This window comes from Theobroma cacao, chromosome 1, assembly GCF_053813885.1.
Source record: "Theobroma cacao isolate CCN51 chromosome 1, ASM5381388v1, whole genome shotgun sequence".
NCBI classification, from domain to species: domain Eukaryota; kingdom Viridiplantae; phylum Streptophyta; class Magnoliopsida; order Malvales; family Malvaceae; genus Theobroma; species Theobroma cacao.
In genome coordinates this window covers 41,942,149-41,965,627 of record NC_142639.1, presented here as the reverse complement: position 1 = coordinate 41,965,627, position 23,479 = coordinate 41,942,149, and the positions used below count along the sequence as shown (strand labels likewise).

The window sequence follows — 23,479 nt, the reverse complement described above, 5'->3', positions numbered from 1 at the left end:
TTAAAAAGAATCTGTCCTACTGCTGGGAAATAGTCATGACCCATGAAAGTACCTTGATAGTTCTTGGCTACCAAATCCATGACCAGTTGACGCCACGTATCGTTGTAAATTTTTTAGAGATTTATAGCTTGGATTCAGAGTTCAGACTAATCAAACCCCAACTTGTCTTAGAAAATTTATCTTGCTATTTTGATTGTTTCTTGGGCTGTAAACAAAGACGGCCGTATTGACTGAAAACTCATTCAATTCCAACTCTTGGGGTTTCTATTTATACGAGCAAATTCCAGTATTCTTCAGTTTGATTGCATAAAAGCATGGCTCTTAGAAGCACAGGCAAGAGCTGGTTCAAACATTTCCAATATGATGAAGGCAGAGACTCGCCAAGCGACGTCCGAAATATTCTCCTGATAGTTGCCACCCTCATAGCGGCCGTGACCTTCCAAGCTGGGGTCAATCCTCCCGGTGGGGTATGGCAAGATAATGGCAATGGACATTATGCAGGCAGAGCCATTTATGCATCTCAAACAGTACCCTTCTACGTTTTCTTGATCTCGAACACCCTCGCTCTTTCCGCCTCAGTACTTGTCATCATCTCTCTCACCTACAGGTTCCCCTTCCATCTCGAAGTCATCGTTGCCACGATCTCTATGATCGTGACTTATGCTTCCGCGGTTTTTGCTGTTACTCCGCGTGAGTTCGTGAAGTTTCGTTATGTCATGGCTGCAGCTGCAGTCCCTTTTGCAATTCGGTGTTTGATTCAGATGTTCAATAAGTTTAGGAAGGAATAGGCGATGGAGGAACGACTGTATCAAGCTTGCTCGCCATCAACCACATGCCTGTGGAAATATGGGTTACACCCAACGTGAAATGAATAATTGTAACATGCTTGGGAACATTTCCTTGATCATTTTTCCAAAATTTGTATTCCCTTCTGCTCCATTTCCTTCTTTTCCCTTTGATAACTTGGAAGATCTGCCAAGATTTTTTGATAAGGGGAATCATCATGTGTAGACTTTAATTACTCTAATATTTGCCACCAAACAAACGAAAGCACCTTGATATTTCGTGGGCTGTCAATTGTGAAATGAGTCCCTGTCATGTTCGTTAGTTAATTTAAAGAGTAGAGGTTTGAATTCGTGCTCATCAAATCCAAACTTATCCTGAGGGGAACCGGTCTCGTCCTTTTCATTATTTTATTTCATTTGCTTGTTTTTTGGTTCCAAACTAGTATACCGTGTGGAAAAGCTTCATCTCCATGTTGACTGACTCATTCAATTCCAACGTTTTGGTTCCTTTATATATTAATTGAAGAGGTAGAATTCAGTATCGTTTTCATTGATTAAGAAAATGGTTAGCCGTCTAAGCACAGGCAAGAGCTGGTACAAACATTTCCAGTACGACGAAGGCAGAGACAAGCCTAGCGATCTCCGGAACGTCATGTTAATAGTTGCAACCCTCATAGCTGCCGTGACCTTCCAAGCTGGGGTCAGCCCTCCTGGTGGGGTGTGGCAAGATAGCGAGCATGGACATGTTGCAGGCAGAGCTATTTATGCATCTCAGGCACCAGCCTACTATGTTTTCTTAATTGCAAACACTCTGGCTCTTTCCGCCTCGATACTTGTCATCATCTCTCTCACCTACAGGTTCCCTTTCCATCTCGAAGTCATCGTTGCCACAATTTCGATGATGGTGACTTACGGTTCTGCAGTTTTCGCTGTCACTCCCCATGAATCCGTGAGGTTTCGGTACATCATGGCTGCAGCTGCTGTGCCTTTTGCAATACGGTTTTTGATTCAGCTCTTCAACATAGTATTCAGAAATGGGTGAAAGATCACCGGTGTTTTCCCTGGCGGGGACCCGAATCACCTTCAGGCTTACTAGTTATCAACAAATATCTAAGTGTAACCTATGAGAGACTTAGTGAATTGATTTTGTTAGTTCAAAATGCAATTAACAACTGAATTTTATTATATTTTCGAGATTTATCGACTGTCTTGAAAACATCTGTTTCATCTTCTTACAGCCTACAGCTTGTGGCTGGCTAAGTTTCTCAAGTCAATGGTCTTGCTTGAGTTTACTATTCCCCACTTGCTACTACTGCCAATCAATCTTTGTTGTCCTTGGCTGACTTTTGGGAAAGTGGAGAATTGGTCCGATTAATTAATTTCTCTTAGCAGAGAAAACCCACCACTGTTTGTGGTGTACTTTATTATCAGTAATTCCACTCAAAATTATTAAATTACTTTCCCCTGCTTTGAAACAACAAAAATGTGCAAAGTGAAAATGTGAACCTAAATCAAAATCATTAGTTAATATGTCAGTGTTTTCTTTTAATTTTCAATTTTTTTTTGTTCCGAGTGTTTCTAATAATGCAATACACATAAGCAATACTACTACTACTACTACTACTATAATTTAGTTTTATTTGTAATAGAGATCATAAATATGGAGCATTATTTGATTCTAAAAAAATTATGAAGCATTAATTAATCACTATTTTGTAAAAAGAATCTTTCTTCGTGTGAAATAATTAATATTTTAATTATTTTAAAAAGTTTAAAGAATAAAGACTTCCAACAATAATTGTTTTGATAAAAGAATGAATTAAATATTAAAATAACTATTTATCTACATCAACGTGTAAATTACAAGTTCAAGATAGTGTAAATATTTAATCTCATTCTAATATATAATGATATGAAATTTATGACTCTCATGTAAAATCGTGATACATAAATTATAAAAAAAGAGTGTGAATGTGAACCAAGATCATTAGTTAATATGGTAGTATTTTTTTTTACTTGTCAATTTTTTTCTATTTGATTTTCTCTAATAATGCAAGTCACATTAACAATTAATACTACCACTACTATAATTAAGTTTTTTTTATTTGTAATAGAGATTGAAAATGTGAAACATTAATTACTCACAATTTCGTAAAAAGAATGGTAATCCGTGTGAAATAGTTAATATTTGAATTATTCAAAAATTTTAAAAATTAAAGGCTTTGAAGAATAATTTTTTTTTTTTATAAATGAATGAATTGAATATTAGAACATCTATTCATCAAATATGGTCGGAATGAAATGATCCTTCTAATGAACCAAAAAGGAGTAACATGGAATTGCAGAAATAAAGACAAGAGTACGATTTAAACTCGAATAAAGGCTAATATAATAGATTAAAAAGGACATATGGTTATAGTAAAATCACAGCAGATTTCATTTCTCTGTTCAAAAGCAAATCATAGTATGTTTTTGCTAAGCAAAAGAAAAGCATAATCACGGACATCTTTTGGCATCAAAATGAAGTATATTGTGAAAAGAAATTCCTTCAACTAAAGCAATGAATCTGGAGGGCAGGGAAAGCGACGCCGCTTCATACAATGGAATCAAAACTAACCCTGGCTTGGCTTCCAAAGGAAAAGCCATCCTGCAATGCTGAGATAATTTGAAGCCTCCCAAAGAGACCTCATGGCTTCTATTCTTTCTCAAGAAAATCTTAAGTTATTGTTCCATCTTTTGGTGAAGTGTGGAGAATTTAGACCATTCAAATCTTTCAGATCTTCTAAGTTACCTTCTATGCCGCTTTCCAGGTTTCAAAGGTAAATTAATAGGAAAAAGCAGATAGTACTTTTGTCTTTTGCTTGCGTTGCTTGCCAGAATATATGCACATAGGATCAAATTCCATTCCCTGTGACGAATTCTATCACCTTAAATATACTATAACATGTCCCAAGAAAACTCAAAGCTCACACTACATTTTGTCACATTGGTAAGGGCAACAAGATCAAGTAGAAATGGAACCAAGATTGTTCGAAGCATCTCGTTCTGGACATATTTCTGCATTTCACTCATTACTCGGGGAAGATCCATTTCTGCTTGATCGAGTTGCCTTAAACTCTGTCGATAATCCTCTACACATATCAACACTGGCAGGACAAACAGAAATCACCAAAGCAATTGTGAGCAGAAAGCCAGCATTCGCAAGGGAGCTAAATGAAAATGGTTTTAGCCCCATGCATGTCGCTTCGGCAAAAGGGCACATTGAAATTATAAGAGAGCTTATGAGAGTTGGATATGACATATGTCTTTTGAAGGGAAAAGATGGTAAGGTTCCACTTCATTGCGCGGCTTTGAAAGGAAGAGTTGATGTTGTTAAGGAACTGGTCGGGGCTTGCCCCGAGTCTGTTAAAGAACCGACTGCTTTTGGCGAAACTGCCCTTCATTTGGCTGTGAAGAGTAACCAGATTGAGGCTGCAAGGGTACTGATCGAGGAGATGAGGAGGTTAGATATGATGGAAATTTTGAATTGGAAAGACAAGGATGGGAACACCATATTACATCAGGCAACCTTCAACAGACAACATGAGGCAAGTTTTGCAGTTCTTCCTTCTAGTTAATTACTTAATCTTTTCTTATTTATTTGTTTTTCATCTTTTTCAATCTATTATATTCGAAGTATAAGTCCAAGCAGATGCGCTTCTAAATCCTGGTTTTGCCCATGGTGGAGTCCAAAGCATGGTATTCTAATTAAATTCTGTTTAATTCCTTGGCTACTCTAAAAATTCAGATTGTACTGATTGCGTTGTTGGTATTCGTTCCAGAAGTTGTAAATTATGAATATTTATACTTGTTTGCAGATTATAGGTCTGTTAATTGGTCAAGAAGCAGTTGTTTCTAGGGTTAACGTAAATGCCATTAACTCAAGCGGCTTTACGCCAAAGGATGTCCTAGATCTTCTGCTCCAAAGTGGAGGTGATTGTTATGATATTCAGATTCATCAGATATTTCAGCAAGCTGGAGCTGTGAAAGCCCGAGATATCACAACAGGCCCTGCACATGTTCAAACCGAAGCAGAAAACTTTAACAAGAAGCAAAAATTGCTATCTCCTTCTTCATGGAACCAATGGAAGGAACTGATGAAAGAGGTTACGGAATCATCAACTGACACTCAAAATGCACTAATGGTAGTGGCAGTCCTGATAGCAACGATCACATACCAAGCAATTCTGAGCCCTCCAAGTGGTTTTTGGTCAGACCCAGATAATAAAAACCTTCCGACCGCCAGCACCGTTCAGAAGAGAACCATGGAGCCTGGAGAGGCTGTCATGAGTGACGACCCTCCAATCTTTTCTGTGTTAATCGTTTTTAACACAATTGGTTTCATTGCATCAGTTGCCATGATCTTTCTCCTCACCAGTGGATTCCCTCTCAGGGCAGGCTTGCGGCTGGCTATGTTTTCGATGATTGGTACTTACGTCGTCGCTATAAGCTATATAGGTCCAACGAAAATGACTGAAATATATATAACGGTCATTGTGATGGGAATACTATTTCTTGCGGAGTTTGCACGCTTTATTATGTGGTTGTTCAAGAAATGGAGAGTTGGTCCAGATACAAGGAGAAAGCATTAGAGACGAACGGACATCGAATTCAGAATGTGCCTTCTCTTTGTACCATGAATCCATTCAGCACCATAGAATTTTACTTCTCTGGTGATTGTTATCATAATAACGTGTTATTTATTTTTTAAACTTTGAAATTTATTTGGTTTTTATTCAAATGTTGTTCTTCCCTATATGAATTTTCTGTATTCCGTTACTAGAATTATTTGAGTTATTGATTTCGATTGATATTGTGGTTGAAATAATATTGATTGGAGTTTGCAATTGATCTGTTTAGGATAACAAATTTAAATAAATATTTATATCATCTTCAATTATGAATAAAATGATCAGTCTTATTTAAAAAATCTGTATTTTATTAATTATATGATTGATACTTACATGATATTTGTATTTTTTTTAATATTTTCAATTTTTCAATCTTGTATTCTAACAAAAACAGTTTAACATATAATAATACTAAATTTAATTGAACAAATAATGATAATAACACATTTTAAACCCAAATAAAGGCTAATATAATAGATTAAAATATGCCTATGGTAGTAAATGACAACAGATTTAATTTCTTTTTTCCAAAAGCAGAACATAATCGAGGACATCTTCTGAGAGCCAAAATGAACTATATTATTAAAAAAAATCATTAAGCTAAATAAATGACAACCTGGACAGCAAGGAAAAGACATAAGATGAAGAATACCATCATGCAAGGCTGACATAAGATCAAGCTCTCGCAAGAAAACTCATGGCTGACATAAGCTCAAATACGTAATTCAAAGTCGGACAACACAGCTCTTCTTGTGAAAACAAGGGCTCAGCTCATCATCCACCACAAAATCCAGACATTTCCATCCAAAAAAGGCTTTTGTCTCATCTTATGGATTACTGACAACAATGATTTAGATATATATGAAGAATGACGTTTTAAGCCAAGGTCGTCATGCAGGTTTCCAGTAGATCCCTAACAATAATTGAAACCAATATACTTGAGATTTGAGTAAACTAATATGTTCTTTGCCAGTAACATTATGTAACAATTCGGTAACATAAGATTATCGAAATGTTAGATATGCAGTTATTTAAATAATATATAGTTTTATAGCCTAATAAGACTTTTAAGTATTTTGATAATAACTTTTAATGAGTATTCAGTGATACAGTGTTACTGAAATTTTAGATACAGAGACTTACTAAAATATCAAATACATATGGAGAAATACTAATCATATAGATACATCTTGGCAGTGGAAGTGGAGGTGCCTATCAGGTTTTGTCCTAATTAACAACGTTGACAAGGTTGAAAAACACTAAATTAGTTAATTAACAAATTGAGTAATCATAATCGAATTCGTTGTCATTGTCGCAAGATGAGATAGGAATCTACTTTTTCATTTTCATTTTGTCCAAACATAATCATGCAAATAAAGAAAAAGAAACAGTGAATTTTCTTCATGTTTGTCAGGCGATTGATACTGTTGCGAACTGTCATGGTAAATTGCTGGTTCGGGTGACTATAAAAGCTGAATTAGGCTTCACCAAACCCCAAGCTTTTCTGGAGAAATCCATCTTCTACTTTGTTTTTCTTCCTTTGATTTTCTTCATATTCCCATAAACAAAAAGCTTCATCAATTCTTGAATTCTGTTTGTAGTTCAAAACCAAAGAGAAAAAAATGGTTGGGACTGCTTTCAGGGACTGGTGCCGTTATTTTCAGTACAAGGAAGGTGCAAAAGAGGAGGATAAGGAGAAGAATAGAGCCGACGCCCGCAACGCTCTCTTGGTAGTCGCCACCCTAATATCTGCCGTGACCTTCCAAGCTGGGGTTAACCCCCCTGGCGGTGTATGGCAAGAAACCAAGGACGGCCATACAGCAGGCACTGCTATCTGTGAATCTGAATCATCAGCCTACTACGTTTTCTTGACTTCCAACACCCTAGCCTTTTCTGCAGCGGTACTTGTCATTATGTCTCTCACGCATAATTTTCCTTTCAAGTTTGAAGTAAGGGTTGCTGCCGTTTCTATGATTATAACTTATGGATCTGCGATCTTTGCTGTTACCCCGGATGAAGAAACGTTTCGACTCGCCTTGATTACAGCAGCAGCGCCTTTAGCTATGCGGTGTTTGATCCAGCTGTTGGTTAAGTTGAAAAACAGGGAACCTGAGCCTCCATGTTTGATCCAGGCATTTTCCAGGCCTAGAAACAAGTCAGCAGAGCCCCCGAAAGATCAGACCCTGCAAGCACAACCTTAGGTGGATGGAGGAAAACAATGAACGTAGGCAGACACTGGCAAATTCCTAGAAGTTGGAGCCTGAACAACTTAGAACTCATGCTGTTTATATATGTTATAGGATGTGACATAGGGTATGTGTCCAAAATTAATACTAGTACTTTGGAGTTTCATTAAGTTTGTATAATTAGTAAATAAAGTGTGTGATTTGTTATGTACCAAATAAATAAAATGTGTGCTTTGCCTATTTCAAACATATAAAAAGTGTGTATTAAAGATTACAAAGTCCTGATAGCAACCGTCACATACGAAGCAATTCTGAGCCCTACTCCATTCTCCTCGTCGGGCTCATCTATCACCCGGCCCTTCTCCCTCCTCCTCATTGCTCACGGGCTTCCCCTTACTTATCTGGTCCTATATTATCCTTTCTATTTTCATTTTCAATCCAGCCCACCTTTTCAACTCTCATTTTCACCTTCTCTAAAATAGGATCACCCGCATGAGGTTCTTCCGCCCATTGACAGTTTGCAGCACTCCTTTTTCCCCTTTTCTCGTCACCTTCTTACCAGCTATTAATGTACCTTGGACGAACACATTTTGTCCAATCTCCTTCCATTTTCTTCTCTCATTCACGATCATAAAAAAAAAAAATTAGAAGTTTATTTGGTTTATTTATCAGCTGCATATCCATTCATTTAATAGTTTCTGTGGCTCTTCCCTATTACAAGAATTTTATCTGTCCTGTTAATTTAAAAAGAAACAAAGAAAGAAGAGAGATCTTGAGGATCTGAGAAATCAGTCTATTTTGATAATTTGACTGGTCATGCGTGGACTTGTTGGTGAGTAAGGCCAATGCTGGCATCAATAGCTGCTGCAAGCGGTTAATTTCTGTAGAACAATATAGAGAATTTAGCAGAACGGATAAGGTCAGTGGGGCTAAATATTTTTAGATCAAATAGAATTTCACTACCTGACAACAAAGGCTAGAATTCCTTTTCTTTTCAGTTTCTTGCCATATCTTTTTTTTTTGAAAGTTGGAATAATTCATTAACAGGAGTAACCAATGGTTAAGCTCAATCAAAAGTACAAAAGAACTGCAATTTTAAGACCTATGCACAATTCTGGAGGTGGCATAACCCTCAAAATTACATAAATGGGCAAAGACAGAGGCCACAAACATAGAATCCTAAGCAAACATTCCCCATTCCCGCTCCTAAAAACGAAGTCATTAAAACTCACCCTTTCAGTCAGAGTTCATCATCATCAGGCCAGTCTTAACACCCCCCTCTCCCAATCTAGGAACCCATGGATAATCAAAAACAACTGTCATAGCCATAACTAACAGCAAAACAAGCAAGCAGACCGCCTCCCAGTCAAAACAAATAACAGAGATCACGCTGAAAGAAATCCTACTGACGGACCAACGCTTCCCTTGCCATATCTGCAGGACCAGGTATCAGTATTACACAAGAAAAAACTGTACTGGACAAAGAATGGACATAACATGAAAGCAAAACGAACGAATCATCACATTCATTATGTCATCAATTAATTATTCATAATTACTGATTAATGCATCCCTTGATTAATTAAACGGTGACATATTGTAAGAAAATATGGGGTGGTTCCCAAAACTTTCAATGTGAGCTAGATTGGAAGGATTATGGTGAGATAGAAGAAAAATTAAGTGGGGGAAGAGTTAAAAACAGGAAATTTAGAAATAAAAAAAAAGGAAGCAGAAAATCAAGGCTAACCAGAGAAGGCACTATCAATGGCTTTTTGCTTGGAGTGTTTCTTGATGGAAGACAGGGAATTTCTGGTCGCAGTCCCCTCTTGGTGATCCAGGGTGTTCCCTCTCTGCTTTTGGATAAGGATCGGGAGAGGTAGAGCTTCGGTTTGCTGCTACGTGCTGCTTAAAGGTTAAGGTCGGATTTTCTCATGTGCTTATCCTGGAGCTGGTTAACTTTTTAAGACTTTTTTTGGATGGCTAGATGTCATTTGTCAGGTTGTTTCTTGTAATTAGAACTTTGTTTGCCCATGGCTATTGTGTGGGGCTCTCTTGTTTTAACTTGCTGTCGGTGGCTATGTCGCAGCTACTTTTGTAAACTGTATTTAGGGGTAAAACCCTTCCCAAAGCTAGTTTTCTATGCCAAGAGGAGTCTTCCACCAGTTTTGGGTGCTAGACTTACTATGGCATTCTAGCTTTTGATTCAATAAAATCCACATTTTTTTAAAAATGCTGACATTCAGAGGATGATATGTACAGAAGGAACCGAATCCTACGAGGGTTTCAATTTTTTTTGGTACGAATTCAATTATTTGTATTATGAGGGTTCGTACAGTCATTTAATTAATATAATGGACTTTGTTTTAGCAACAAAAAATTATGTGAGCAGAATGTGCTTTGAACCAAAGAAACTTGCTTTAGCAAGAAAGTGTCATCTGACTTGATGAGCTCTAATTTTCTTTGATGACTATACCAAATACTCAAGATTAATTGGATCCCTAATTTACCATAGTTTAAAAGAGTCTCAAAGGAAAGGAGATTGTAACATAAAATTTGTATAATATTTGCAGACAGTAGACCTACTCCTCGTCTTTCGTGGTCTCTAAGAAACGGGTTGTAGTTTTTCTAAGAAGCAGCCTCAGGTTTCCTGACAAATGCTTTGAATAATTTCTGACACCACAAGTTAAGGTTCTGCAATTTTATTCACAAATTCTCAAATGGATAACGAGAGATTATTTGAAGCTGCTATCGGAAAGGAAATATTAAGGTGCCAAACGATTTACTTGCGAAAAAGCCATTGATTCTCACTGATGTTGCCCTTTCGTGTTCCACACGGACACCTTTACGTCTTGCAGTTAAGGCTGGTCAGCTTGATTTCGTTGAGGCCAGGGCTTTGTAGGAGTGTTCTCTCCTCTAACAGATATTACGCAGGTTATTGAAAGCAAATACAGGCTGGGTTAGCACCCCATAAAGTAGAGGTTTTCTGCTGGCAGTTACTTCAGGGGAGGTTGGCTGTTAAGGAGTTATTAGTGAGCAGAGGTATTCTCAAGAGTGAGGCTGCTATCTGCTTATTTGCAGATCAGAAATTGAGTCTGTAGGGCACCTGTTTTTTAATTGCAGTGAAACTTGGAGGGTATGGCAGAAGTGGTGTGCTTTATGGAAAACTGAATGGGTGAGTCACTCTAAACTTGAAATTTGGTTCCAAATGTGGAATAACGCTGCTAGCTGTTTTGAAAATGGGTTGGCTTGGAGGATGGCTTTTTATGCTATTACATTGTCTATTTGGATTACAAGAAGCGACATGGTGTTCAAGGGTAAGAGTTGGGACCGCAGCCAAGTGTTTGAGCTTGCTAAAGTGCGCATTGCTTGGTGGATGCATGCCAAATGGCCTGAGGTTAATTTGGGTGTTGATGATCTGATTAAAGACCCCTGCAATGCTACTAATCCGAGGAGAGTCAGTCACTAAAGGAAAATACAGAGTTGGCAGAAACCAGGGGAGGGCAGCTACAAATTTAACACTGATGGTGCTTCCCATGGTAACCCAGGTCATGCTGGAATTGGCAGCATCCTTAAAGATTGGAATGGAGACGTTATGGCTCTTTTCTCCAAATCTATGGGGATGATAGATTCTAACTTAGAAGAGTTGTTGGCAGTGAAGGAGGCAGCGATTATCTTTGCAGCTTCTACCTGGAGGTCCTCCGTGAAATTAATGATAGAATGTGACTCTTCAAACGTGGTTAAATGGGTAAGGAATCCGTCAGAAGTCCCTTGGAGATTGCGGAAAGAAATTATTTTTATTCATAACATGTTGACGAGGATTGATGAATGGCAAATTGGGCATATCCTACGTTCGGCCAATGGAGATGCAGACACATTGGCCAAGGGTGGGGTTCAAAGAGCCCAGAATCTGCTGTGGATTAACTGTTCTGGGGTTTAATTGTTTTAGCTTGCATCGTTTTTTTGTGGAAAGAAGTAGATGCCTTATTTTTTTGTCGAAGCCTGATTAAAGCAGGCGTTGAGTCATTTTTTTGTATAGGCTGGTCCTCTGCCCAGTATGTGCTGGACCTAAACAGCGGGTTTTTCTTGCTGTTTGTTGGCAGGTCTGTTCTTGTTAGCCTGCGACTTCCATGTAAACTTTACCGTGAATGAATATTCAGCTTTTCAAAAAACAAAGAACTAGATTGTAAATGTGAAGCATCAATAAATCACTACTCCTTAGAAGGAATTTTTACTCCTAGTTAATATCTTAATTATTTAAAAATTTTAAAAAGTACAAACTTCGAAAAATAAAATTAATTAAATATTAAAACAATTATTCTTCGATGTTTTTTTTGGTGGAAACGTGAATCTCCCTCAAACTTAGTAGTCACGGATACATTAGAATTGTAATAAAATAATCTTATCATTTACTAGTAAGTGTTATTGAATTAATTATCAATATAAAATACAGATAATTTTGAGATTTATCACTTGTAAATTTTTTACTTATTTACAGTAAGATAATAAAACTTTAAATCATTTTTTAAACTTTTGATTTTCTAATCCTATGTTATTAACAAGAACCTTTGCATATTAACAGTAAGACAAATAAAGCTTTAAACCTTTCTTTAATATTTTCGAATTTCTAATCCTATGTTATATAACAAGAACCGTGCAGAATACAAAGGCATTTGCTCCATCTGCTTACAGCCCACAGCATTTGTATGGCTGCGTTTCTCGAGTCAAATTGGTCCGATTAATTAACCTTGCGGACACGTGTTCCACAGAGCGAGGACCTCTTATTGTTCAGCAAAGTTGATCTTGTAATTGGGATGGGGTCATGTTGTTGGCACATGTAAAGGGCTTGGAAAGTAGTCTATACACAATCAATTGCTTACAAAATGTTCAGAACTTTTCTGTCAATAGAAGTATTTTTGACCAAAATTAAAGACTAGTTGTAGCATATAATAAAATCTGAGGTTGAAACAAGAAAAACCTTGCCGACTTTCAGGTAAGTGGAGAATTGGTCTGATTAATTAACCTCTCTTAAAGGAGAACCAATCACCATTTGTTTATAAATTATATCACGTGGTCTATACCAATTTTTAAGATATAGGTTGAGACTAGTTTCACTTTATCACATAATTGACGTGAAATGCACGATTCTTCTATGAGATCATGACACATACGTTACGAGAAAAAAAATGTAAATATGAATCAAATTATTATTTAATATGATGATGTTTTTTTTAATGCATATAGTAGTTTGTATTAATAATATTGACTATTACAGAACGCAAAACAGGATTACAAAAAGGCCTATCTCTGCTTCTCAAAATCACCTATACATATTGTTTGCGAACAGCAAACCCTCGGTGACCTAGGATCAGTACAACCCCACTAGAAATGTTGTTACACAAACAATCAAGCTGTAAACTAACAAAAAAAATCCCAACAGATCAAGGAATTCACTCGGAAGAATCAAGAACAAAGATATTTACAATTCCCCGATCACGCACCTAGACCCAATACCTTGATTGGGAGGCGGTTCAGGATTAACCCACAGCAACTGTTGAGGCCGTTAGACCCCTCTTTCGCAAGTCGATCAACATCATCATTAGCTGGGCGAAAGTGTGTTTTATCCGCCATTGTCTTACATTCTTGAGCAAATTTGTGATTTGGATGTAAAGTTTTCTCATCCTCCATGGCACCATAGCTGGGTTAAGAACCCATTTCACCATGTTCGACAATCACATTCAATCTCAAGTTTTTTTTACTTGTCAACTTTTATTGTTCTCAGTTTCTCTAATAATGCATGACGCATAAATAATATTACCATTACTATAATTAAGTTTAATTTGTGATAGAAATCATAAATGTGAAGCATTAATTAATCATGATTTTGTAAAAAAAAATTTAACTCGTGTGAAATAATTAATATCTGAATTATTTAAAAATTTTAAAAATTATAAATTTTGAAGAATAATTTTTTTTTGATAAAAGAATGAATTAAAAATTAGAACAATTATTTAGGGAGACTGTTGTTGGAATGATATGATACTTCCAATGAGCCAAACATGACTAACACGAACTGTACAAATAAAGATAAGAACACATGTTAAACTCAAACAAAGACTAATGTAATAGGTTAAAAATTGCGTGTATGACTATAGTAGTAAATCACAATAGGTTTCATTTCTTTTGGAAAAAGCAAAACATAATAATAAACTATTTTATTAAAAGAAAATCCTTAAACTAATTCAAGCAATGAGAACCTGGACGGTAATGAAAGTCGACGCCTCGTCAGACTATGAGCAGGACCCCTTTAATGGAATCAAAACTAACCGCCTGGAAATTGGCTTCCAGAAGAAAAGCCATCCTGCACTGCTGAGATTAGGTGAAGTCCCCAAAGAGGCCTCAGGACGGACAGAAGCTCTTGGCTTCTATTCTTTCTCATGAAAGTCCAAGGTTATTGCTTCGATCCTTCGTAAAAGATGAAGAGAATTTAGACCAATTACGTTGGTATCCACACCTTCTTTTCCTTATAAAATTTACCACTCAAATCTTTCAGGTATTCTAATTTGGCTGCTATGCCGCTTTCCAGGTAGCCGAAAGTCAATTAATAATAAAATATAGAGAATACTTTCAACTATTGCTTGCATTGCCTACCAGATCGGGGCAAGGGTAATGTATCTGCGTGGGGCGTGGTTTTTTTAAAATTTTAAAATTATTTTATTTATTATATATTTTTTAATTTTTTATTTAAATTTTTTAAAATTATTTATTTATTATATATTTTTTAAATGATTTTTTTAAAATAATTATTTTATTTAATAATTAATATAAATAATAAATTAATTCTACAAATCTTATTCAACTTTATCTTAATTTTTATGTTTCTCTCTAACTCTTTCTCTTTCTTTCTTTTTCTTTTCCTATTCTCTTTTATTCTTATTTTACTCTCTTATGTGAAACTCAACATTGAAACATACTTCTTTCTTCAAAAAAAATTTATTAGTTCGTAAGTTTGGACAAAAGAAAAGGTGACTACTCACCACTATTGTGTGAAATTAAAAAAAAGTGAAGTTTTTTTTATTTAATTATTTATATTATTTAATCATTATGTGAAATTCTGTATATTTTATTTAATTATTTATATTTTATATATTATAGTTTTATATTTAATATTTTAAATTTAAATAGAAATAAAACAAGAATATTAAATATTGACTATATTAAATTTTTTTTTCAGATTTAATTAAAGTATGAGTAAGTTGAAAACAATTGATAATTTTTTTTAAAAAAATGATGAAAATCATTCAAATGATCTTCCTACACATGATTCACTAAATCTGAATGCTTCAACTCATAAACAAAAGCAATGAAAATCAAAACATCCAAGCTCAATTCTGAAAAAATTGTTGATTAAATTCAATATATTAATTTTAAAAAATTTTAACCTTAATTCTTCTTCATTTTAACCTAATAAAATATGCCTATGGTAGTAATTTTTTTTTTTTTTCCAAAAAGCAAAACATAATTGAGGACATCTTTTGGCAGCAAAATGAACTATATTTTCAAAACAACCACTAAACTAAATCAAATGACAACCTGGACGGTAAAGAAAAAACACCTCAGTCAATGACAACCTGGACATCATGCAATGCAATGCTGACGTAAGACGAAGCCCTCGAAAGAGAAGTGATATGGCTGACGTAAGCTCAAACACGTCATCAACGAAAACAAATTAAAAAAGGCCCCGGCAATTCAAAGTCGGACAACGCACAGCTAGTCCTTATGATAAAACAATGACTCCAAAACGGCTTTTGTCTCGTCTTATGGATTATGGGTAGGATAACCATGCTTTAGGTATGAAGACTGGCGTTTTAAGTCAAGGTCATCCGGATTTCCACTATTCACATGCACGCTAGCAATAATTGAAGTCAATTACATGAGATTTATTAAATTTATAATTAATGACGAATTTAAGATTTTATTTAAAAAATAATTAAAAATAATTTTATAAAATTATAAATCGAGTTAATAATTCGATTCGGAATAAAAATTAAAAATTGAAAGTGACTGCTACGATCCTGCCACTACTTTCAGTCCACCCTGCTTATAATATATTCTTTGTTAATAACATTATGTAAAAATTTAATAATATATGATTTCTGTAACTTTTAAAATAATTTTGGTAAGAAAAAACATTAATTTTAAAAATATGATTATTTTTCCTAACTTTTATTTATTTTTTTACTAACTTTGAAATGAATGATTATTTTTCTTATTTTTCATATATTATTTAGTCACCATGAACATGCTTTATCAATAACTTATATGAAAAACATGAGTAAATAAAATTATTGAAATATTAAATACTTTATTACGTAAAATAATGATTAGATACTTACTTACCGAAATATCATATAATTATTTAATTTTTATACGTATTTCTTAAATAACCTTTTAATTATGGGTATTCAGTAATACTGTGTTACTGAAATTTTAGATAGTAAAACTTATTAAAATATCAAATATATACTTATATAAACTAGAAATGCATGATTATGTAATCTTCTTCCCTACATTGACCAAAAAGGAAGATGATGCCATTAAATTGAGAAATACAAATCATACAGACGTATCTTGGCAGTGGAAGTGGAAGTGCCTATCAGGTTTTTGTCCTAATTAACAACATTGACAAGGTTGAAGAAAACTAAATTATTAATTAATTAACAGACGTAATCATAATCAATGTCCAAAGATGAGATAGGAATCTACTTCTTATTTTGTCCAAACATAATCATTCAAATATAGAAAAAGAACAGTGAATTGTCTTCATATTTGTCACGGGATTGATGCTGTTGCGAACTATAAATAGCTGAATTAAGACTCAGCCAAACCCCAAGCTTTTCTGGAGAAATCCATCTCCTACTTTGTTTTTCTTCATATCCCCATAAACAAAAAGCTTCTTCAATTCTTGAATCCTGTTTGTAGTTCAAAACCCAAGAGAAAACAATGGTTGGGACTACTTTCAAGGACTGGTGTCGTTATTTTCAGTACAAGGAAGGTGCAAACGAGGAGGACAGGGATAAGAATAGAGCCGACGCCCGCAACGCTCTCTTGGTAGTTGCGACCCTTATAGCTGCCGTGACCTTCCAAGCTGGGGTTAACCCCCCTGGCGGTGTATGGCAGGAAACCAAGGCTGACCATATAGCAGGCACTGCTATCTGTGCATCTGACTCAGATGCCTACTACGTTTTCTTGACTTCCAACACCCTAGCCTTTTCTGCAGCGGTACTTGTCATTATGTCTCTCACGCATAATTTTCCTTTCAAGTTTGAAGTAAGGGTTGCTGGCGTTTCAATGATTATAACTTATGGATCTGCAATCTTTGCTGTTACCCCGGATGGAGAAACGTTTCAACTCGCCTTGATCACGGCTGCTGCGCCTTTAATTTTGCGGTGCTTGATCCAGCTGTTGGTTAAGTTGAAAAACAGGAAACCTGAACCTCCATGCTTGATCCAGGCATTTGTCGGACCTAGGAACAAGACAGCAGAGCCCCCGAAAGACCAGACGCAGCAAGCAAACCCTTAGGTGGATGGCTTTCACTCTCAACTCCTAGAAGGTGGGAGCCTGAATAATCTAGAACTCAAGCTATATATATATATTTACGGGATGTGGACATAGGGTATGTATCCAAGATTTGCCGGTTTCTCATGATAAGATTAAAAATAGAAAAAAAAATCTTGAAAAAATAAAAAATTGAAAATAGTTTTGTACCAAATTAATACTAGTATTTGTGAGTTTGTCTTCCTAAGTGATGTAAAATTAAGTTTGTATAATAAGTAAATAAAGTGTGTAATTTTGTATGTTCCATATATAAATAAAGTACCTGTTTGTTTCACATCTCGTGAATCTATCAAGTTTTGATTTATTTCGACAGTAATAATTATTGTATTTTATTTAATCTGAAATTTCATTCAAATGTTCGGACAAATGAAAATTCAAATATCTCTATAATTTTTTTATTATCTAAAAAAATTTGAATTCATTTTTTAAAATAAAAAATAGATGCATCAATTATTGAAGTTCGGTTACGAATTGTCATAGTAATTTTAGTCATAGAAGAATAGGTAGCACAACTTTTTCTATGGTAACAATATTCCTTTTTTTTTCATAAAATTGAAGGAATAATTAAGTTTGTGTTATTTAATTTGTCCTTATATATTTTGAAAAAAAATTAAAGCGTATATGATCATCTATTTGTAATCATTCTCCAAAGTTTGATTTATGTCGGTCTAGTCATAATTTATCAAGCTCAATTGACAACATAGCATCTTTTCTACACCGATGGAATTCCCTAATCTCCATAAATGGAAAAAGATTCATCTCTGGGTCTGCAATTGCACTGAACTCAGCGTCAAATCTGGACATGTTGTAGACAAGCAACATAAGAAGAACTTGACAATGCATATTGCAAAATTGAACGAATTGAGGAGAAGAAACCCGTTTATTTCCCATGAATCTTCAAGCTAACATGGGTTTGCATATCACAGATTCATGGCAAGGTTGAATTGTTTGCTAAGTTTTTTGTTCCATTTATGGATAGCATCCAAATGTTGACATTTTCTGGGGCTTCTTTGGATTACATACTTGTATCAGATTATTTTATTTTCATCATATTATCCTTATTTTCATCATCTTATCCTATGAAAACTTTATATTAATTTACAGAGAGAAATTTAACAGGCTAATAGGACAATCTGTACGGATTATTAGCACTCTTTGTATACATCTATCTCCTAAGCTAAAAATTTGCAAGATCACTTATTCTCTCCAGCAGATCAGTAGTTGCTTGTGACTGCATGCACATGTTCCATGTCCCCCTCCAAAAGAATAAAGACAACTGTCAAATAGAGCAATCTGTTCTGACCCATCTCTGTACCCAAATGAACCACGAGCAAAAAAACAATATTTCTTTGTGTACAAATTAGTGTTATCAACTCACCTACTTTGTAAGTATCACTAAATCCCAGGCCAGGGGCTCTACGCACCACTCAATGTTTTCATTCTTTGTTCCAGCCCGAAATGCTGCCCAATTATGAACACAATCGTCACCTCTGCATTTTTAGTGGCGCACCAAAAGAAAAAAGAAAAGTTTCTGTGAGAATCTTAAGGTGGATAAGAGCAAGTATCAACCAAAAGCATCACCTTTAACAGAATTGGGGGAAAAAGGGGCATCAATGAAAAGGAAACTCCCACTGTCAGACTTTTAATGCTAGTTTTTATATTGTTTTTATCTGATATATTCCAAGGGTTTCAGGTTCAAGCAGTATATTCACATGCATTATCAGATGTTACAGGGTATTTAGAATTTTCCTAACCACTAAAAAAGGCACAATCATCAACTAAAAGAAATTTCAGAAATTGATCGACAATGAGACTTTTGATAGCCAGACTGTAATGTATGAACAATGTTCGCTTAGCCATTTTGATAGCGAGCAATGTTCGTGCATTTAACTTGTTTTTAAAGCCTTGTTTGTCTTTTTGTTTACTTTGTTGTTCTTTCTTTTGTAATGCGATATTAGCTTATATATTTAGTTCAGTCCGTTGTTTTAGTTGTTTTAAGGCACTGAAATCAAGACTTTGATTTTGGTTAGAGATAGTAATGGGTACCTTATTATAAGATACTTGTGAATACTCGATTCGGTTATATAAAATTGGAGTATCTTGTAATCGTGTTTGAGACAGATTCAGGTAATGATTTTACTATCCGTATCGGATTCTGATACAGTTCAAGGACCACTCATTGAACATCCATTACCCAAACTCGATTATCATTTATAAAATATTTTTTATTATTTTAATAATATAATTAAAAATATACAATTTTTACTAATTTTACAAGCAATTCTTTTTGTTAAAAACTAACAAAGATATCAAAGTATGATTACTCTAATTATCAATGTGATGACATTAATAGATTTAAATTAAAAAATTATTACATTATTTATTATATTCAAATAATATGAATATTAATTACATTATAAAGGAATATAATTACTATTATATATATACTTTTAATATAAATATATTTATTTTTTATTTTGTGTTAACATTATAAAAATTATAACTTATAAAATTATTAATTATAATATATATACTATTGTTTACATAAACTTATAATATATATACTTAAAGAGAGCTTTTGAGATTAGAATAGTTTTGGAATTTAATTTTTTTTTAATTTCATGAAATTAAAGACAAATTCATATAGTTAATTAAATTAATTTATAAAACTATGATTATTAATTAACTTCTAATGTCTTTTAATATATATAGTTTATATATTGTGTTAATTTATAAGAAACATAATTACTATTATATATATACTAAAATATTTTAATATATATTTTAAATATAAACATATTTACTTTCTATTTTATGTTAACATTAAATAAATTATAATTTATAAAATTATTAATTATAATATATATATACATTTATTTATATATACTTATAATATATAAACCTAAAGAAATTGTGAAATTAAAATAGTTTTGAAACCTAGTTTTTTTTTTAATTTTTTGTAATTAAGGACAAATCTATATAGTTAATTAAATTAATTCATGAAACAATAATTATTAATTGACATATAATGTCTTTTAATAAATATTCGTTATATATTAAGTTCATTTATAAGGAATATAATTACTATTGTATATATTAAAATACTTTTAGTATATATATGTATATGTACTTTAAATATAAACATATTTACTTTTTATTTTGTGTTAACATTACAAAATTATAACTTATAAAATTATTAATTACAATATATATATATATATATCATTGTTTATATACACATATAATATATAAATCTAAAAAGAAATCGTGAGATTTGAAACCTAATTTTTTTTCAGTTTCCTATAATTAAAGATAAATTTATATAATTAATTAAATTAATTAATAAAATTATGATTATTTATTAACTTGTAAATCAAAGTTATAATTAAAAATCTTTCATTACTTTATCGACAAATGAAATTTAACTTTAATTATCAATAAACTTATGCAAATCATTATTTAATTGGAAATGTGATAAATACCAAACTACATTTCTTCTACAGCGTTCTGGTTGCGGAAAGATGTAACGTATAAGTTGAAGTAGATGCACGACTAAATCCTGGTTTTGGTCATGCTGGAGTCCAAAGCCTGTTATTCTAATTAAATTCTCTATAATTCCTAGGCTACTCTAAATTCTAATGAAGAATAGATTGTACTGATTGCGTTGTCGATATTTTCTAAAAAGTTATGTTTAATTCCACATTGAATCCTTTACAGAAGTTGTAAATTATGGATAAATATCGTTTGCAGATTATAGCTCTGTTAATTGGTCAAGAAGCAGTGGTTTCCAGGGTTAACGCAAATGCCATAACCTCAAACGGCTTTACGCCGAAGGATGTCCTGGATCTTCTGCTCCAAAGTGGAGGTGATTTGTATGATATTCATATTTATCAGATGTTTCAGCAAGCTGGAGCTGTGAAAGCCCAAGAAATCACAACAGGCCCTGCTCATATCCAAACCAAAGCAGAAAGCCTTAACAACGAGCAAATATTGCGATCGTGTTGTTCATGGAACCTATGGAAGGAACTGATGAAAGAGGTTACGGAATCATCAAGTGAAACTAAAAACTCATTAATGGTTGTGCCAGTCCTGATAGCAACGATCACATACCAAGCAATTCTGAGCCCACCAAGTGGTTTTTGGTCAGCAGAGAGTAAAAATTCTACGACCGTCGGCACCCACGTCGTTCAGAAGAGATCTAGAACCATGACGCTTGGAGAGGCTGTCATGAGTAAAAACCCTCCAATCATTTCTGTGTTCATCGGTTTTAATTCAATTGGTTTCATTGCATCAGTTGCCATGATCTTTCTCCTCACCAGTGGATTCCCTCTTAGCAGGGGCGGACTCAAGAATTTTCTTGAGTGGTGTTATAATTAAAATACAAAGTAAAAAAATAAATATATTAAAATTCATAAAATAAAAATTTTAACATTAAATTAAAAAAAATGTAAATTCAATATATTCATTTAATATTTCAAAATAAAAATATTTAAAAAACTATAATTATCCATGACAATTTTTCATATTGTGAAAACATGGTATGATAGTATCAGTGACCCTTTCTGTAAATATGCTCTTCTAATTTCATTTTGATTATGATACTCAAAATTTTTTTTTCTCAATTCAGGATCTGTCAGAAGAGTATTTAAATCAAATTCAACACAACTTTACTTAGACGATTGTTGACTAAAATCATTAGTAGAATTTTGTTGTTGTTGCTTGGGATCTGATTCTCGTGAAATAATTTTTTTTTCTTGTAAAATATTTTTTCATGGCTTATTTATTTAAAATTATAAAACCTTGTTAAAAATTACTACTCATTACCATAAACTAAAATATTAGAATTAAACAAAATATAATCTTACGTAGCAAATTATCAAGTTCAACAACTAATAATAAAACAATTTTCTATTTATTGATCAAAACTAAATATAATAATCTACAAACCACATAAAGTAAAATATAAAAATCAAATAATTAATATCTACAAAATAAAAAAAAAGACTAATAATTTCAAGAATATAATTATGAATCCAAACTATCAAATTAATCAACAAATATTTAAACATGAAATATTTAAAAACTTAACTTGGTTTAAAAATTTTTTACAATTAAAATTTAGTTGAGTTACTTTAAGAAAATGAAAAACACAATCAATTATAGAAAAAAAGAAAGTCACTGTAAGTCTCAATAATAAGATTAAAATTTTTGAAGAGTGAGAGTAGTTTAGGTTGTGACTTTTTTAATAAAATTTTAAATTATAAAAAAATTATTTTAATTTTTCATGTAGAATTTAAATATTAACATATAAATTATTTTTTGATAAATTTACTTTTTGATAATATTTAAATATTTTTTAAAAAAATATTTAAATATTATTAATATATAAATTTTTTAATAAAATTTACTTTTTGAACTCACTTTTTACAAAATTATAAAAAAATAATAAGTTTATAGTATTATTAAATATATAAAACTCTAAAAAAATAATATAATAAATAAATTTTTTTTTAATTGAGTGGTGTCATGTGACACCACACACATATACATGGGTCCGCCCATGCCTCCCAGGGCAGGCTTTCGGCTGGCCATGTTTTCAATGATTGCTACTTAAGTCGTAGCTATTAGCTATATACGTCCAACGAAAATAAGTGATCTATGTAACACGGTCACTGTGATGGGAATTCGATTTCTTGAGGAGTTTGCACGGTTTACCATACGGTTGTTCAAGAAATGGAGAGTTGGTCCAGATACAAGGCGAAAGCATTAGAGACGAAAGGAAATCGACTTGGAATTCAGAATGTGGCTCCTCTTTGTACCATGAATTGATTCAGTACCTTAGAATTATACTCCTCTGGTAATTGTTATCTTGCCAACATATATAATAACTTGTTCTTTATTTTTAAAACTTTGAAGTTTATTGGGTTCTTAATCAAGTAAGTGTTATTCTTCTTTACATGAATTTTTTGTATCCTGTTACCGGAGAATACTTGAGTTTTTGATTGCAATGGATGTTGATGTTGAAAAAACTGTAATATTGATAAGAGTCTACAATTGATTTGTTAAGGATAATAAACTTAAATCGATGATCATGTTACTTTCAATTATAAATAAAAAGATCATTATTATTAAAAGAAATTTTTTATTTGATTAATTATATAATTGATATTTACTTTTTTCTAATATTTTTTATTTTTTAATTTTATATTCGAACGAGAATTGA

The 23,479-nt window shown here is 33.1% G+C and overlaps 6 protein-coding genes and 1 long non-coding RNA gene across 7 annotated transcripts; 6 read left to right on the top strand and 1 right to left on the bottom strand.

Annotated features, from left to right (window-relative positions):
- The first annotated feature begins 164 nt into the window (after positions 1-164).
- On the top strand, positions 165-1,148 carry LOC108662270 (uncharacterized). The gene has a single exon (XM_018121604.2). It carries the CDS (start codon positions 315-317, stop codon positions 786-788), a length of 474 nt encoding a protein of 157 aa, XP_017977093.2. The 5' UTR covers positions 165-314; the 3' UTR covers positions 789-1,148.
- Positions 1,149-1,206: 58 nt separating this feature from the next.
- Positions 1,207-1,985, top strand: LOC18614523 (uncharacterized). Its single transcript, XM_018121596.2, has one exon. The coding sequence runs from the start codon at positions 1,348-1,350 to the stop codon at positions 1,825-1,827; it is 480 nt and encodes a 159-aa protein (XP_017977085.2). The 5' UTR covers positions 1,207-1,347; the 3' UTR covers positions 1,828-1,985.
- Positions 1,986-3,764: 1,779 nt separating this feature from the next.
- Positions 3,765-5,596, top strand: LOC18614522 (ankyrin repeat-containing protein BDA1-like). The gene is made up of 2 exons (XM_018121612.2): positions 3,765-4,372; positions 4,643-5,596. Exons 1-2 carry the CDS (start codon positions 3,800-3,802, stop codon positions 5,414-5,416), a joined length of 1,347 nt encoding a protein of 448 aa, XP_017977101.2. The 5' UTR covers positions 3,765-3,799; the 3' UTR covers positions 5,417-5,596.
- A 1,238-nt stretch (positions 5,597-6,834) lies between these two features.
- Positions 6,835-7,919, top strand: LOC18614521 (uncharacterized). Its single transcript, XM_007052312.3, has one exon. The coding sequence runs from the start codon at positions 7,078-7,080 to the stop codon at positions 7,654-7,656; it is 579 nt and encodes a 192-aa protein (XP_007052374.3). The 5' UTR covers positions 6,835-7,077; the 3' UTR covers positions 7,657-7,919.
- A 799-nt stretch (positions 7,920-8,718) lies between these two features.
- On the bottom strand, positions 8,719-9,617 carry LOC148764849 (uncharacterized). Its single transcript, XR_016024140.1, has 2 exons — positions 9,389-9,617; positions 8,719-9,075 (listed from the first exon to the last, which is right to left on the bottom strand). It is a non-coding gene; the product is annotated as an uncharacterized LOC148764849 (long non-coding RNA).
- Positions 9,618-16,515: 6,898 nt separating this feature from the next.
- Positions 16,516-17,530, top strand: LOC18614519 (uncharacterized). The gene has a single exon (XM_007052310.3). The coding sequence runs from the start codon at positions 16,642-16,644 to the stop codon at positions 17,218-17,220; it is 579 nt and encodes a 192-aa protein (XP_007052372.1). The 5' UTR covers positions 16,516-16,641; the 3' UTR covers positions 17,221-17,530.
- Positions 17,531-20,985: 3,455 nt separating this feature from the next.
- LOC18614512 (uncharacterized) lies at positions 20,986-21,633 on the top strand. The gene has a single exon (XM_018118557.2). It carries the CDS (start codon positions 20,986-20,988, stop codon positions 21,631-21,633), a length of 648 nt encoding a protein of 215 aa, XP_017974046.2.
- Positions 21,634-23,479: the final 1,846 nt, after the last annotated feature.

Bases quoted from the DNA above. Each gene is read 5' to 3' on its own strand.
- LOC108662270 (XM_018121604.2), top strand. From the start codon at position 315: ATGGCTCTTAGAAGCACAGGCAAGAGCTGGTTCAAACATTTCCAATAT.
- LOC18614523 (XM_018121596.2), top strand. From the start codon at position 1,348: ATGGTTAGCCGTCTAAGCACAGGCAAGAGCTGGTACAAACATTTCCAG.
- LOC18614522 (XM_018121612.2), top strand. From the start codon at position 3,800: ATGGAACCAAGATTGTTCGAAGCATCTCGTTCTGGACATATTTCTGCA. The intron at 4,373-4,642 runs GCAAGTTTTGCA...ACTTGTTTGCAG, and splicing joins CCTTCAACAGACAACATGAG to ATTATAGGTCTGTTAATTGG.
- LOC18614521 (XM_007052312.3), top strand. From the start codon at position 7,078: ATGGTTGGGACTGCTTTCAGGGACTGGTGCCGTTATTTTCAGTACAAG.
- LOC18614519 (XM_007052310.3), top strand. From the start codon at position 16,642: ATGGTTGGGACTACTTTCAAGGACTGGTGTCGTTATTTTCAGTACAAG.
- LOC18614512 (XM_018118557.2), top strand. From the start codon at position 20,986: ATGGATAAATATCGTTTGCAGATTATAGCTCTGTTAATTGGTCAAGAA.